Source organism: Falco naumanni, chromosome 2 (genome assembly GCF_017639655.2).
Source record: "Falco naumanni isolate bFalNau1 chromosome 2, bFalNau1.pat, whole genome shotgun sequence".
NCBI lineage: Eukaryota > Metazoa > Chordata > Aves > Falconiformes > Falconidae > Falco > Falco naumanni.
The window spans coordinates 23,536,006-23,553,766 of record NC_054055.1 but is presented as its reverse complement, the minus strand read 5'-3'; the positions used below and the strand labels follow the sequence as shown (position 1 = coordinate 23,553,766).

General features: G+C 39.1%; 1 protein-coding gene across 1 annotated transcript; it reads right to left on the bottom strand.

The window, feature by feature from the left end:
• Positions 1 to 8,748: 8,748 nt before the first annotated feature.
• Positions 8,749 to 16,816, bottom strand: LOC121084015 (collagenase 3-like). The gene is made up of 10 exons (XM_040585052.1): positions 16,688 to 16,816; positions 16,346 to 16,587; positions 15,034 to 15,182; positions 14,817 to 14,942; positions 13,779 to 13,940; positions 12,874 to 12,991; positions 12,138 to 12,271; positions 11,623 to 11,782; positions 10,655 to 10,758; positions 8,749 to 10,030 (listed from the first exon to the last, which is right to left on the bottom strand). The coding sequence occupies exons 1-10, from the start codon at positions 16,808 to 16,810 to the stop codon at positions 9,930 to 9,932; spliced, it is 1,419 nt and encodes a 472-aa protein (XP_040440986.1). The 5' UTR covers positions 16,811 to 16,816; the 3' UTR covers positions 8,749 to 9,929.
• Between the last annotated feature and the right edge of the window lie 945 nt (positions 16,817 to 17,761).

Here is a 17,761-nt window from a genome sequence, read left to right as displayed (position 1 = left end):
ATGGCCCCTAAAGCCTGCCTCTGTTTCTGCCCCAATATTTCAGAAGAAGAGAGAGTCCCTTTTGGTCATTCTCAGTGTAAGTCACTAATGATACAGTAATTGTCATATCATTTAGACTTGCAGTTTCTATCTTGACTACACAGACATACAATGTGGTAGTGTTTAATCATCAGACACAGAGGAAGTGAGGCTAATTATGTCATTGTGATATCTTTAAAAATAGATATTTTACATGTGTACTATTTTCAGTAACAAATTGTATTGCTGGAAATAATACTAAGAATTGTTTTGATTACATCATCTCACTAAAATTTAGTCTACACATTCCAAGCCTAAACACATCTGTGCCACCTACACAGCTGTCATTGTAAAGTGTGTGTGTGTAAGGGGGTGGAATTACACCTCTGTAACCTTGTAGCCTGATCTGCAACAATGGGTGATTTAATCCACCCATGTCTTTCCACATAGGATCATATCCATGGGTCTCACATATTTGTCAAAGTTGGTTTGACATTTCTTGCTCCTGGGAGTTCTGCTTTTATGTATCCTGCCTTTTCAGGATAACAGGACTGGTGGAGTTCACTGGTAATGACAAACTTCCCCTTTTCCTGTTGCCCCATTTTTTTCCTCTCCTGCCCTGCAGTGTGTGCATTCCATACATCCATTAAGCTTCTACACTGTCATAAAGTAGCTTGTTTTCCCAAATTCTTTACTTCTGAGAATTGTATTTTCAGTCTGGATTTCTTTCCTTCTGGCTGTTTCTTAAACCCATTCTCTCAAACCTGGCACCACAAAATTGGCACAGTAATGTGAGCAGTAAGCACCCTGTGGTAAGATACATCCAAGGAAGTAAAACAAGTCATAGCTTCACACAGCCCTCTGTCTTTGTCCAGTGCTAATATCTATTATTTTAGTCCCAAGTAGTTTCATTATAACAGGATGGCTGGGCTTTTGTGTGATTCAATCTTGGCAGTTAATAACACATATAGAGCCTGTAAATCTCTGGCTTTCAATAAACACAGAGAAAATGGTAAATGGTAGATAATTGATCAATGAAGTAATACTGATTATGTCCTTGGCTCCTGCTTATTTTTCTATAATTTTGGAGGAATTCTTAAGTTTGTGTTCCCTTGGCTTGGCTTCTGTTATTAGATGGCATTACTGATAATAGAGGTTAGAGTAAACCTCTTAGAATACAGCTGACTATAAGAAATAAAGTCATAAAGTATAGAGAAAGAGACTGATGTAATTCTAGGAACATAATGACCTGATTCAGTCTGACGTGAATATTGTGTCTAGTTCTGGTCGCACAGTCTTACAAAGCAGACAACAAGAATCAAAGACTGCCAAAACTGTCAGGGGAATTAAAAAATATTGCTCACATTAAAGGGCAAAAAATTATAACATCAGTTTTAAGATTAAAACAAATAAGACATCTGCTAAAATTATATAAGCAGGGGACTTACAGAAAGTAGGTGCTCTTATTTACTCTCTTTCTCAACACAATGACTCAATGACTCATTCAGTGAACAGGACAATAGTTTGAAAAGATAATAGGGAAGTACCGTTTCAAAAAGAGCACAAAAAAAATCTGGGGTTTCCTGTATTATTTTAAACCTGAGATTCAAGTAAGAATGTAGATATTAAGAACACCTCTATCTACACAAGAAAGAGCTGAAGAAAAACAATGCAAAATTTAGCAGCTCTTGAAATATTCCATGACAGGTTCTTGTTTAGTCCTCATTTCTATTAAAGATAGAGAGGAATATGACAGTCTGAGATGGCCTCTGATTTGGTCAGCTGGGCAATTCTGATGTTTTGCAACTGTAATTATTAGACCCAAGGAGAAACTTCACACTTTAAACATGTGTCAATATGATGCAAGTCATTCCTTGGAGTGCCATGAAAGTTCCAATGCTGTGAATGGAGCAAGAGGAACATAAAAATTAAAATTTCCAGTGTTTATTTAAGGTTGCATGCACAGTACTGGTTTGTTTGAGCCTGAACTTTCAACACGTATTTTCCCCCCAGAGCTGATGCTTGTGCAGCCTCACGCAGAGATAGTGAGCCCACATCCAGTATTTACTTTGTGCATCAAGTGACTCAGTTTCAGAAAGCATAACTCATACTCTAAGTCTCATGAACATAACGCAGAAAATTCCCAAATTCAAGGCTGTGAGCTCTGTGTTTCCTCCTTGGCACACAGCAGAAAGCTGCCGAACGGCTGCTACTGTCCTTTGGTGGAAACACTTGAAAGGTACCAGGTGCTCTTCCAAAACAATGCGCATACGTTGATAGCATCTTCTCTCAAGTTATTACTAAACTTGAGCCTGCTTGTACAGGAGGAGCAAGTTACCCAAGCCGTCTGCAAAGCAGCTGTCATCTGGGCAATTACTTTCTGAAAAGATGAGTGAGGTCAATGTTAAGATTTCTATTTTGTCTGAATTTTGGTTCAGATCCTAGCAGTGTTTCTCATTGATTATTTCTTTCTTAGTTCTCATACTTCAGATGCTCATAATAGTTACACAAATTCAGTAATTGGAAATAAACTGATGTTATCACTCGCTTTATTTTTCCCACTACATCCTGATTCTCCTGTTATAACTCTGTATCTCCCTGTTACATTACTATGCTGCCCTTCTGCTGTTTTGTGCCACTGTAGATCTGGTTACATTTTATTTCCAAGAAAGTTTATTTGCACCATGATTTTCCCCAAAGGTTATCTGCACCATGATTTCCAACAGAGTTCTAGACAGGACACTTCTGTGGAACTTATGAGAGCTTCATTTAATATTTGCTTCTCTTAATTTGGAATTGACATTTGGAAAGCTATTCTCATATGCAAGCTAATTTTTGGACTGATGATCGTATTGGAGTTTCTTTCCCTTTGTTTTGGAGCAGAACCTCCACATTGGAACTACAAAAATGTTCCCAAAGCATTTTGTCAATAAACCACTCTGCTAAGTTATTAGTGCAAGACAGCCAAATTTTCCATGAGAAGGGGTCCTTGGATGATTCCTGGAAATTACAGCCGGATAACCCAGCCATCAGCTGAGTCTCTGATATGGGGTACTTTGGAGCATAAACCAACCTTGCGTCTAGGCTCTGTCAGAATCATAAAACCTGTTTTCCTTTATGGCTTTTGCCTGCAGGGTCTAATCTAATAGACTGAGACTAATAGATCAAAATATGTAGCTAGAAGGAGAGCATACATTTTCCCAAGCTCAGTTATTCCAGTTATTCCAGTTGTCTGGCCACATCCTCACTGCCCTGGTGAGTCACTTCATCAGGCTATCCCTTGTTGAAGCTGTACTCCATGGCACTGCAGGCAACTTCTAATTGTCCTGGGGTACTGGCACTGCAGTTTGCTTCAGGGGACCTCAAACATGACATCTTATACTATGGGTCCTTGTAGCTTTCCATGACCAAATTTTTCCAACATATGTCTAACCCTGACTTCTCTGCACCACTCATGCCCTTTGACCCCATCATGCATCTCTGCATGATGTACTTACTGTTATCCAGCCACATACTTATAGTAAAAGAACACAAAATTTTGAACCATATGTAAGATTTATGATTTATCAACTTTCTATGGCATCTGTGCCAGAACCTGGAGGCCTGCGGAGGGTTAAATATCTGACTTCAAACCTCTCATGCATGGCTCCTGTGAGTGGTGACATCTCCTCCCCAGTATTCTGTGACCAAGGCTTCACAGTATGTCCCAAGGCTTCTGTGATACCTGCTCATACACCTGCATACCTTCTTTTATTGAGGTACCCTACAGACCCAGACCAGAATCAAGCGACCTCAAGAGCACCCAGAGCCATAGCCAGTGGTAAATATGGGAGGAGAGATAATTTTCTGGATGGCGTGAATGGAGAAGAAGGGAAGCCTTTTGCAGCTAAGTCCTTCCCTGAATCAGTATTCATAATGCAAGAAGCATGCATCAAATGATATTCATTCCAGCCCTGACAATAACAAATCTGTGCCAGTGTAATTTTTTTTAACATTAACAATTTTAAATACTATTTTATCATTAATAACCCTTAGTTGGCCCTAAGGAGGGACACTTTCTGCACTTTTTTGTCCCTCAACAGCAGCCGGGACCATGGTCAGGAAGGACTTGATCTGCTGATTTACCTGGAAACAGTCTGGAATCATTAATTTAATGTATATGCATGGTATGCCTTGACTGCTGGGATCCTGAAGTCATGGTTGTCTATGAAGTCCACCTAAATTATCCTGGTCCCTCTACCAGCACTGACTCCACCAGCCACAGCTACAGTTGCCCATGTCCTTCCTGCCTGAGACTGGACTGCCTGCGTGGACCACCTGGGAGACACCAGCAAACAGCACAGGCAAAAGCACCCCTGAAATGGACCCCTCCTCCCAGCTACACCTACATGTGCTCCCTCCCTAATGCTCACTAGGAAAGTGCGGGGTTGTTCCAGTGTAGCACGCATTTACAGCGCTTGAACTACTTACCCCTCTCAGGATGGGGCACAATGGGGGATGTGGCTTGGGACACAGCCCATGCTGAGCCTCAAAAGGATGTTAGATAAACAGTTCATGGGAAGGACACTGTGAACTCGAGACACAACTGGTTCTCGACAGACTCCTGCAGGTCCCTCTTAGGATGGCAGGCTCTGAAAAGGGCTACGTCATTTGATGTTCCTGTGAAGAATATATTCACACAACACGAGTCAAGCAGAGATAAAAGGAATTTTTTTTATTCTCTTCCTAGGGTGGCAATCCCTGTAGTGGTAAACTTACAGAGTGCCATAATAATGTCATCTGGGCCAGAGAAAGCAGCACTTCATTCTGGAAATGGCCCATCTGCCTCTTTTAAGAAGAGCAGAAAAGGCTCATGCAAGGTCCAGCAGGGACTATGCAGTATGGACATGACCATCCCCAGGACACTGCTCCATGAGCTTCCTACTGCCTGGTGGTAGGACTGTGGTGTAATCTGTGCAAAAAGTGAAGATACAACTCAGGTGGCTCACTCAGGTACACACAGAACTGCATTACCCTGTATTATTATGGCAGTAGGATATTTGTTATACGATGTAAGGAAGAAAGCGATACCTGATTCTCTACTGCCCAGAAAGAATTTTCTTAGAGCAAAATGCTTCCTCATCCGTTTTCTATGACAAAGCCAGAGGCAGAGTGCACTGCCTGTAGCACAGTGCGTGGGAGATAACGGTGTATGAAGTTGAAGGGACAGCTGAAGTGAGTGCCAGAGAGACACCTGAACAGCACTGGCTGGAAATTCAAACTGCAGCGTGTAATCAAAAGGCTGTGACTAAAAAGGATGTGTCAACCACAAGATTGTGTTAAGTAGGAAAGAGGAAGATCCCAGGCCAGACAGAGTCTCTGTGGAATTTGTACCCTTAGCACCATGTTAGGGAGAACTGGTGAGGTCTTCTCTGGAAATGTTTTTCATTAGGAACAGCAGAACCATCAAAACCAAAAATTGGTGTGGACTCCCAGCGTGTATAGACACCCCACTTGGTATGAAAAACCCCAAACATAATTGACAGAAGGGCTTGATCCTACATGCCAAATAAACTTTCTGATTAATGGGTAGCCAGTCTTTCCAGAGAGTACTGTTTAATTGTATTTGTGTAAAGAGGGAACATCTATCAGCGGGGCAAATGGAAAGAAACTCACCTTAACCTAAGTGAATGTACAATTATTTCACCTAGAAGACTGAAGATTGAGGCCTAGGCCCTTGTTTAAATCAGTATGAGCAAAAAACTGAAACAGTATATTCTTCTCCCCAGACCCAGTAACTATGCTGATTGACAATATAGTTACAAACTATGCCAGAGGAAAAATGTTTTTCCATTAAAAATTCCCAAAATTTCTTGTTTCTTTCTATTGCAAACAGAAAAGATGTTTGAAAGTCTCAGAAATATTTTCAGGATAGGAAAGTCAATTCTTGCCTGGCTCAAAACGCACAGTAGTCTTACTGATCTGGGTAGTATTAGGGATTCAAAGATCAAGACCATATTCTTCATCTGTAAAATATTCACAAGTCTGGAAATACTAGCTCAGAATGAACTGTGAAAAGTTTAGAAATTGCCCTTAGTTCTTCCAAGCAGATGTGACCGCATACTTGACATTTCAGACACTTTTGAGTAGATTTTTACTATTTTACTTAGGCTCTTTGAAACTGATATTTGTCTCCACTTTCGCCTTACTTCCATATTCTGCAGTGTCATTTTTTTCAGAAATCAAGTTGTTTTCTGGAAGGCACTAGTGCTCCTGAGGAGTTGGAGTATGCCTATGTATGTGTGTGCATGTGTAATTCTCCAACGAATGGAGTTACACTAAGGGATTGCATTATTCCTAGGACTACCCACAGAGTATACTGTTTTAAGCGTATTGCACTGGTGTTCAGAAAAGGACGATCAATAGACTGAAAAATTAGTGGCCCTGAAAATTATTATATCTAGAAGAAATTCCTAATATTTTAATATCTTAATTTGTTACTCAGAGATCCACATTTCAACAGAATATAATCTACTTATTAATTTCTACTTATTAGTGCTGGCTTTTTTATATCTTCACCAAATGTAAGAATTTGCTGTAATGAGCTGCAGCTTCCTCACCCACCATATCATGTTCGGTTCTGAGCAAATCCTCTAAGGGGCAAAGCTGTCACTGCCATCTAGTGTCCTCATAGTAGGTTTCTAGAGATTATGCTGAGAAAAAAAGGCATTTTCATGATAAGAATGAATTCTCTCACCAGTTTCTCAGCTCGTAGTAAATCTCATGGGGCTCACAGTACCTCTCAGAGTGTTTGCTGCCTTTTCAAAGTATTAATGAATTTAGAAGACAGCTGTCTAGTTTCTCAGTTTGTAAAGGTTAAATGATGTTTGCTCACTTCTTTCTCTCCTGGAATATCTATTTCCGTCCTGCTTGCTCAGGATCATGTAACCAGCACAGAAAGTAGTCCTAAGGAGCATATGACAGATTGCTTTTCCTGCCTTATTCTTTTTCCCCCTCCAAAAGATAATTTTTAGCCGAGACCAAAATGGATATAAAAGATGTATTAATCAGCAACAGTTCATGTATCGTTAGGTGGGTTTGTGTAGTTCTGTGAAAACTAGAAACCAGGTGGGAAGTTATTAGTTCTGCTTATATTACATCCTGGGGCACAGATGTCTCAGCCTTTTGTGGTCCTTTCCTCACTCACATGTCAAGGAAAACAGTCAGTTCAGCCTCTGTCTCAAGAAAAGGGCTCATTTCTTTTCAGCACTTGGGTGATATCCCATACGGGTTCCCACCAGGCACTCATGCAGTTACTCTCCTGAGGTGGCAGCAGGTCCCACAGGGCACTAGGTCCTGTGGACAGTTTTCCTTTGTGGCTGCTGGCACCACCAGGGCTCCTCTGGCTCTGTCCTCAGCCTTCCACATCCGCAGCACAGGCATTTTGTTTTCCATTTTTTCTTAACAAAGTGCCAGGAACTGACAGCCTGGTACTTCTCGCAGCTGAGGCAGGGCTAAGCACAGAGCGGTGCTCGCCTCTCACCGGGGATGCAGGCACATGAGCTGGAGCTGTGCTTGGACTTGTACCAAAGGCTGCTTCCAGTCAGCCCAGTGGCAAATGGGAATCTGACTGTTTGGACTGGGGAGCAGCTGAATGTGATCATGCTGAAGCCTCTGGAAAATTCAGCTTTCTATGCAATAGCTTTTTCCCTTGCCAAATGTTCAACGTTAACAGAAATTCATGTACGTATGAAAGACATTCATTGATATCTCCTTGCTTCCCTGTCTACCTTTGCATTCCCTGCTCCAGTGAGGCTCAGGTCAGACCTTTGAAATTCAGAACACTCAGACTCAACAACTAGCCCTTAAGGAAAGCAATTTATTATTTTGACACAATTTTCCACCAAGTGTTTATACTGAGAATAATGAGGACTAGGGTTACATCTAGAGACCCTTATTTCACTGCAGATTAATTAAGATAAACTGCAGCCCAATTCAAGCATTATTTTTTCAGGCAGACCATGTCTGTCAAAAATGATTTTTACATATAAATGAGCCAAATTGTTTGTTATGCATAGAGAATTGTACTGCCTCTTTCCTTACCACTTTTATGAATATTATATCATATAACAGATGATACAATGAACTTTCATTTTAGTCTATTTTTTTCCATTTGTAATGTTTTTTCTTTCAGCTCTAATTCCTTGCATTTGTTTTAAGCATACTAAGGTCTGAAATTGATTAATTCAGAGTTTTACAGTCAGAAGAGACCACTAAATCTATTAGGTTACCTTGATTAACTGTTTATGTTGCATAAGTTACAGAGTCAAAATCATCTGGCTCATTGGAGGGTGAGCCTGGCAATGAATGCCTGTTTAAACATGTTCATTGTTGATGGGCTTTGTCTGGCAGGCCTGGCTGGTTGATTGATTTAGGGGTTGATTTTGAGGAGGCAGAAGAGGACAATGTAGTTCAATTAGTTATTAGTTATGTTTAGCATTCAAATTAATGTGGAACTGAATTTCACAGTATTTCTTAATTTCTCATACCTTCAGTAATGATAAGGACTAATTCCAACTTAGTTCTTATTCTGCAAATCTGAGGGCTCCTTCCTTTTTCTTCTCTTTCTATCTTTCTCTCCTCCTCTCTTTTCTAAAAAAGTCATTTACTCAAAGGGAAAAAAAAGCAAAACAGATTTTTAAATAGAGGTGAAAATTTTAATGAATAAAATGCACAGGTAGCGTTCCTGATTTCTTTTATCCAATAGTTCTGTCTTGCTTTTATGATATGTAGCGTAGGAAATTAAAATTTAAGCAATTTCACAATGTCATTTTATTCATCCATTTTATTTAATATTATTTTTCCAAATTGATAAATAATCCCAATCTCACATCACCTGCAATGATTACAAAACAAAAAAAAACCCCAAACTAAAATAAAACAAAACAACCCCCCCCAAACCCCCTTAGATGGTACTGAAACAATTGATATAGATATTAAAAGAATGACCAACATGAAAAAAGATATTCTTTTGAATATTTTGATTTGGATGTGCAGGCTCTCTGCTGGCACAGCTAGGCATAACCTCTATAAATGTCACTTGAACTGCTTCACTTTACAGCAGCTGAAAACGTGGGCTGTGATACCAGATGTAGCTTCATGCAAGGTTTCAACCTGCATGATGCTCTTGTTGCCACTTCTTTCAGGTTTCCCCAGTATCACACAGGCTGATGATTTCTGCTTGGAATACTCTTCCCTTTTCCTGCTTTTCTGTCTGCTTTGGAATGACACCTCGGTGCTTCTATACCTTCTACTTGTTCCAAACATGACATGGGCATCCATTTCCAGGGGGACATTCCTGTTCAAATGGGGATACATTCAAATACCTTTGAATCCCCTAACTCATTGCTGCAGCCGGGTGTATCCTGCTCAGGCAGCCACCAGGCAGCCACGTTCAGTCCTGACTCATCCATTACACATCTGAATTCCCAGTACATTAATGAGAATTTCACAAATTGCTGAAGGATTAGTTTAAAAATATAACACTCCTGGGTTTATCAGGTCTATTTCTTGGGACATGGTAGGAGATCCTTGAAAGGTATTAGACACGCTCAGATTACCGGGAATCAATAGTACTCATGATCATGTAGGATGTATCCAGCTTCTCACTTCAATACTAGACAAACTTTAAATGGTGTAATGCCCCTTGAAATGCTAATGATTTATTTTCTTCTTTCCTATTAAGTTAATTCAGTCCCAGACTGACATGCAGCTATATAGTTCAATATATACAGTATACATTTGGTGATAGGTAGCCAGTGCTTGTTCACAGAACCTTGCTGTCCTCTCCTCTAATAAATCTATATGCCCATATTATTATTTCCTTGTACTACTAGCTGCTCTGCAGCCTATGACATGGCACTCAGATGTAATTAGCACCAAAATATGGAGTTAGTATGCAGGACACGGACAATTCTTTTGCTCCAGATGCTGTATTCAAACTGCAGTGGTCCATTGAAGAAGTAGAGATAACCTAAGGAAAAGAAAAGTTAAAATTAATTAACCCTGAGAAAACTGCATTGCATGTTTAAATTACCCTTCAAATAAAAACTATGCTGTTTATTTTCATTTTTAATAACTCTTTTAAATGCACTATTTTAGTATTTAGAATGCTGAGCTAAATTTTCAAAGGTCCTTATTCCATTTGCCAGGCTTGGATCGGTATTTCAAAATAACTGATATTTTAATCTAGAGTCAAGCTCTGTGTTTTATTCCTATACAGCACTTGCTTAGAAAAATACAGGATTTGCCAGTTAATGTTTAAGGCTCTGACTTGGAAACACTCCTTGAAGAGTTGGATAGGAATGGGCTCCATTTGGAGGAATGGACACATTATAACACTTCTATATTAAGCATATCACTTTAGGTTCCTTAAGTAAGGAGGTGGATCTTTTTTGGCTCCTGAAATATGTATGTACACGGTTTGTAAGAGCACCTTGACTAGAGGTCAATTTAGAACAGCAACTTGATTCAGCCAAGAACCGAAGTATTGATGTGAAAAAATCAAAACTGCAAATAACAGAATTTCCCACAGGACATTAATCTCAGGTTTCAATAACAACTAATTTTAATAAAGTTTCATTATCAGATTATGTACCATTTCTGTGATAGACTGCATCCACTCTATCACCAATTCCTGCGAATTCTTCCTCTATTGGCCTGGGGTAGCCTGCTTCCATAACCTCTGCCTCTTCATCGTAACTATATTAAACACACACAAAAAAAAAATATTCAGATTTAAACAGCCTGGGACTTTGGTCTTGTGCCCTTTATATGCTTTGAAGTTACCCACATCAGAAGTAACCAGCAGCCTTTAGAATCATAGAATCATCTAGGTTGGAAAAGACCTTTAAGATCATCAGCTCCAACTGTTAACCCAGCACTGCCAAGTCCATCACTAAACCATGTCCCTAAGCACCAGGTACTTTGGGGACTTTATGTCTAATGAAACTCAGGACAATAACCAGGGCACTCTTCCACCGCAAGTACAAGCTCAATAAACACTAAAGTAACAAAGCTATATTTTCAGAACTGATCTAGAAGGTACATATTATATGGAGATGACTGTACCTGGATGTGTTTGCACTACAAGCCTATCCTGAGGCTGCTTGGCACAAAGATACTGGGAAGGGATGGTAATGTCTTAATTATGCATCAGACCTGGCTGTAAGTCCCACTCATGGGCAGCAAAAAGCAGCCATCCTAGGGTGGGATAGATTTCTTACTCTCACAGCACTGATACCATTTTGTGTCACACAAGCAACTCAAAGAAGCAAGAAGGGAATTTTTTCTAGGAGACATGCTGATGTTACAAACTCTCCTGGACTAAGGCATTGTTATTCTCCTTTCCTTTCTCGCACTCTTTCAGTTTTTAAAGGCTATGCCCATATGTTTATGTCTTGCATACATCTTTATGACATATTTCTTCTACACAGCTACAGCACTAATGAAAAGCACAGACTGGAAACATGAGCTACAATCAAGTGGCTGGTTTGAAAAAAACTGATGTTTTGATACTTCTGGACAGGTTATGACCAGGGACACACCAGTCTGTCACCAGCTTACCTCCAGTACTTATTTCCAGTAAAAAAGAGAGTCTTGCCAGTGTCTTGAATATGGACAGCTGCATCTATTCTTTTCATTTCTTTTGGGAATCCCATTTCATATATCTTTTTAGGAAAGTCTTCAACTATGTCGCAACCGTTCAAAGCCCAGACTTTCTTTCCTGAAAATAAGAACAAAGTATGCATGAGTCTTTTGTAAAGGCTCAACTTAGAACAGAATAAAATGAGGATACTATGATCCTTGTTTTAATACAAGCAACAGATTCTTAGGTCACATAGCAGTTATTAAACTATTTATGCTAAGTATGATCCTAGTCATCTGAGCCTAATTGTAGTCTGAGCTTAATCACTGGAATGTCACTGGAAATTGCATAGATTTTCATAGGGTGAAACCAACAGAGTTTGCTTTTTGAGCAAGGAAGGTAGGATGTTTTGTTCTTCTCTTGATTACCTTTACATCACTTACTGAGCTTGACTATGTATATTTTTCTGCCAACAACAAAATTGAAAACTCACCCTTAAACATGAACACAAGATCTTTGATGGGGTTTTCATAAGCTGCATCTATTTTATTTGGAAGCTCTGGCCAAAAAGACTTAAGTAACACTAGTTCTGCCTCAACCATCTGAGGGTGCAGTCTCCAGAAAAACCTAGTCATAAAAAGAAAACATATTTTATGGGTTTTTTTTCATACTACAGAATACCAGTAACTTTGATGTGCTATACTAAAAAGTAGTTAATGGAGAATTATTTTTTTTATATAACATAGACTTTTCAATACATAGAGCTCCTTGTAGACCTTTCCTTTCCTCATAGTCACCTAGCTGCAGACCATTTCTGTCACTCACACAGTGATTATCACAAAAAAAACCCAAACTTGAATCTTTTTTTCATTTAGAATAAAAGAAACACTGCTGTCCCATGTAAGGCTTCTGAATGTAGTATAACTTCACTCAGATAAATGTTAGTAGATATGTGTGTGTAGAAGAAAGCCCCGTGAAGTTAAAAATGTGTACAAATACTGTCAGTCTTTAGCCATATTATCTTCATATTACTAGGCAGTCAAGTCTGTAACTGTATTATAAATCCTCCCTAAAAAGATACATGATGCAGTTTCTTAGAGACATCTGTATTGATTTGTGATTTTTTAAATGTATGATTACTCAAATCTTTAGTAAAAATCTGAGATGGTGTTTTCTCTTGCTCAAATTTTATCCAGCACCCATCATCTGTGACATGGCAATCGCTTTACCTGTCCTTGAAGATCAGCATTTCTCCACGCAGTTCAGTTATTGCATCAAGTGACAAATCTACATCACATTTCTCTGGCGTTTTGGGATGTTTTGGGTTGGGATCTCTATCTCCAGCACCTGGAATCATATAATATGATCTAAGTTTGACAACATTCATTTCTTTTCTGTGGATACTGTGGGGGTGGTGATGCCCCATCCCTGGCAGTGCTCAAGGCCAGGCTGGATGGGGCTGTGAGTAACCTGGTCTGGTGGGAGGTGTCCCTGCCCATGGCAGGGGGGCTGGAACCAGACGATCTTTAAGGTCCCTTCCAACCCAAACCATTCTATAAGTTTATGGTTATATGATCATGGTATTGAACAGGAGGACATGGAAGAATTCCCAAACAGCATGATGAATACAAGCATAATGAGCAATCTATTTGTACCGGGGAAAGTCTGTTCTCTCTTTCTCTTATTTAGCCAAATACATTCATGGACTTCACAGTTCAGCAGTGTTGCAAAGATGTTAAACAGACTTGCTTTCTTTAACCCAAGTTGTGAAAGTCCCCCAAAAGTTTTCTTCTTTCCATGATGAAAAATGGATATTTCTGTTTTTTTCCTTTCAGCTCTGTTTTCCCTTCTCTTTTGAGGCAGTTCAAAAAGTATAAAGATTCTGCCCCCCCACGAAAGGAGGCAGCAGAATGACAAACTGTCCTCTGCAGTGTTATTTCCTTTTTATTCATTTTTTTTTTTTAATCTGAACTATTAAATCTAAGCATCTTCTGTTCCTGAAGTCTGGTTGCCAAGTACCCAGTGAATTGGTCTGAATCAGTCATGACTGTTGCTATTAAAGATCTGTAGTAACTGTGTAGTGCATCTGTAACAGGTTATAACAACACAGGGTATGTATATTATACAGACTTACCGTAGAGCTCTTGGATCCCTTGAACATCGTCATCAGGCAACACAAAGCCATTTTTTCCAGTGTACGTGTAAATTGGAAACATCAGAGCTCCAGGGTCTCTAGAATGTTCAAGTCCCAGAGAATGACCAAATTCATGGGCAGCAACAAGGAACAAGTTATACCCTATAACAAACCACAGTGAAAGTAACTGCATAGCTCCCTGTATCACCAAAGTGTACTTAGACTAATCAACTGATCTTAACACTTATGTTTTAACATATGGGGCAATGAAGCAGACACCTGAATAAATGGGAAAATGATGTACATTGCTTGCCTTTTTTGAAGTACCATGGGTTTTGTTTTGTTAAAGGCCTAATCGATTGAGAATCTCATAGCTATAGCTGGATTCAAACTAAATCTTTTTTTTTTTGACAGTGTTGCTCTGTAGGCAGATTTAGATTTCTTAAAATTTCTTAGTAACACCGGAAAGCTCTAGGGCAAAGTCAGCCTTACTCAAATCAATAACATTTTTCATCTTTTATCAGGAATTCACGTCTAGCAGGGAGTCTATATTGTTTTCGGTATTGCAAAAATTAGCTTTAATGCCAGGAGGGTGAAATAACATAGTGCTGAAAAAACCCATAGTGTTTTGTTCTATTAAAGCTCTGTCCTGAACAGGCAAGGTGAAGAATTTTCAAATTCAATGCAAGTAGACAATTTGCAGCGAATTAAATTATATGTGTTATCTATAGGATTCAGTATGTAATTCCCATCAATCTGTGATCAGAACTAGCTGCCCTTGAGCTCAGTGAAATGCCAAGATGAAAAAATACCTTCTTTGTGGCATTTTTTCTATCACTTTGTTTAGGAGGTGTGTACCTTAAAATTTATGCTAGGCATATATTCTACTTCTATTTATGATTGGAGGCTAAACCCAACTTCCTATGAGTTACCAGTGAACATAATGAACAGTACACAGGCAAAACAGTTTACAGTTATCAAACAGGACAAAATTGTCCATATATCACCATTTCAAATAATCTCAGGAACTTCTGTTACCTCTAGAATCATCTGACCAGGTTTCATCATCGTCAAAATGGGCATCTCCTCCATAGTCTGGACCCGGAGGAAAAGCATGAGCCAATAATCCAGAGGGTCCATCGAAGGGGTAAAAGTCACCATGTTCTATAAAACAACATTCAAAACATTTAAATCAACTATTCTGTCTTATTGGCAGCAATATAACTATAATTAAAAATAATTCATTCTGTGTTACCTTTAGTGCCAAAGGAGATCATGATGTCAGCTATACCACTTCGTATTCTGGTGAAGTTAAGGGGTGTCACATCAGACCAAACTTTGAATGCTTTTTTGAAAGCTCTGTCTACGTCAGCACGTCTCAGATCTGAAGTGTAATTCATAATCCTATCAAACAGATTAATATCTCCAGTTAATTGTGTGAATTGAAGAAAATGTGTAACAAACTTTTATCTAACTGTACACCTCACTAAAATTTGTGCTTTTTTCCTCCTTATGTTCTTACCTAAAAACAAAGAGCTTGGCAGATGCATACAGTATTCAAAAAGTAAAAATAACCATTTCTATTTTCATTAAAATCATTCAGAGACATCTGAAATGATCCAACAGCTTTCTGTAATTGATTTTATATGCACCAGAAGAAACAGAAAATGACAGTTGTATACTGTATTATGTCAAATCGTATCAGTAATTTCAAACTTTTTCTTATGCCATATAAAATATTTCATGACCCTCACTGCCTGGAGGAGCAAACATGATTCAAGGCTTTTTATAAGCTAGAATCACTCATATAAAAGTAATATTTATCCCTAGATACTGAAATGATAGTTTGGTGATTTCATATCTGGAGCCCTCTAAAGAAACTTGAGTTGCAGCCGGTCAAAACCCCCTGCTGATGACGTTGTTGTGTTAAGGGAGAAGGAGCTGCTGTATGACCTTTAAGCACCGTAGCTTCCCTAGGTCAGCTTCCTGAGGTTATGGTGTGAAATTTGTCAGACCAAGCACAGACATCTGGACTGTGAAATGGGACTGTGAAATGGACTGTGAAAGAGAGACAAGGATCAGTCCCTGATCTCAGAGCCACATTACACAGATTGGTTTGCCTCTACAGTGCGTTGTCCAGGACAAGACCTATATGAAGCAGACACTAAACCAGGTCCAAAGCACTAAGAGCTAAGGAGTGACCTAAAGTGCTATGAGGATCAGTGGTGAGGTGCACGGTCGTAGTCCTTACCTCTCTTTCACTGGGCACCATGGATGTGACCAGAGTGTTTACATGGAGGCCAGATGAGGAGTTACTAGCTTACACCACACCAGCCTTCCTCCACGACAAAGTGCAATGGAAAAAAAATCATATTTACTTCCTTGGGCTGTAAGACGGGCTCAGGGGACCTTTCCAAAAATGGGGCTGTGAGGATTTTAAACTGCAACATGAATTTTGTCAAACTCAAATGCATCCTTCTCCCAACAACTTAACTGAGCAACCTATCGGACAAGGTACCTGAAAGAAGGTAATAACGGTAGTAACACTCAATATGCCATGCATTTACCTGTATGTCAAATTAGTTTTTGACCATTTGAGTTTTCTAGGGAAAAAGTTATATTCCCCCACATCTGGGACACCGCATCTTGGTTTCTGCATCAGTTCATATGTTTCTTCATCTAATTTGCCTGTCACCTCCAAACCAAAAAAAGCTTGCATTTCTCGAAGTTTAGATGCCATTGTATTGGCACTCTTCCTCATTAGGCCACCAAGATTTGGACGGAGATCATAGTGAGTCCTGAGATAGCGCTAAAAAGGGGAAAAGAAGTAATGAGCCTAGTTTTGAAACAGTTGTAACTACACAACTCACTATTTATAAAATATGCAAATGAATTATTTTATACTGTACCTCTGCAAACTGAAGGTCTTTCTCTGTGAATTCATGGCTGTCTTCAAGTGGAATAGGGATTGTCAGGCAAAATGACAAACCCAACAAGAAAAAGAAGACAGCTGAAAGTCTTGCCTGCATCATGTTGGATTTGTGAAGTCTGAAGCCCTGATGTTTTAGAGAGCAGTTACCTTTACTTTTATAGTCCCAACCCAGTGAGTCACCACTTAGGGACAAGTTAGAACTTCCTTGTCGCTGAAAGTAAACATGCTTAGATGGCTACTTTTTCTCTCCTCCCCAACACTGTGGTTTAGGCATCTGTTGTCCCACTGAGGGCTCTGAAATTGTATCCTCATATAAACACAGTTTCTGAATATTGACATAGGTTGTGGGAAGAAACAGGCAGAAGCAAACTGCACTTTTTGATTATTTTGCAATAACTTACACTGACAATAACTGGCAATAACTTTGTAATAACTTACTCTTCTCTGCTAGAAAAATTGCCTTTCTACTGTTTGTTAGACAATAAAAATATGTAACAAGCTGTATGGTTTTTAAAACAAATTCTGCAATTTTTCAGTAGTTACACTAGTCCAACAGCAATTTTTAACAGTTGTAATAGATCATACACACTTCAATCGTTCATAAATGTTGCCTTGGCTGAGAAGAAATAACATTATAAAGTATACAACAGGATATTACATTTCCTTGTTTCTGTAAAGAAATATAACTCCAAAGTATTAACAGAAATTTTACTTCAGAGATCCTTAAAGTGACTTCCCATCTGTCTTTCAGAATGATTTACTGCTTAAGATGTACTCAAAACCAGAAATGCTAAATATCAGGCAATATTTTTGAGTATTTTAAAATGGTTTTTATTAGTACTAAAGCAGGTCACGCAAAGTGACTAGTTCATACAATTTATCTTCCTCCAAAAATATTAACTTAATTTGCTTCATGAGTAAAGCACAGCCAGAGATCAGTAAGACAGCTACTACTCTGAGAGAGGCAATCTACCAGCTACAGGCAGGCAATGTATCTGTGTGTCTAGAATGACAGTAATATGTGATTTTGACTTACGAGGTGGGTAATAAG

Coding starts and splice junctions, on each gene's coding strand:
- LOC121084015 (XM_040585052.1), bottom strand. CDS start 16,810: ATGATGCAGGCAAGACTTTCAGCTGTCTTCTTTTTCTTGTTGGGTTTG. Junction 15,183..16,345: donor AAAACTAATTTGACATACAG/GTAAATGCATGG, acceptor TCTGTTTGATAG/GATTATGAATTACACTTCAG. Junction 13,941..14,816: donor CTGGTCAGATGATTCTAGAG/GTAACAGAAGTT, acceptor GGTTTGTTATAG/GGTATAACTTGTTCCTTGTT.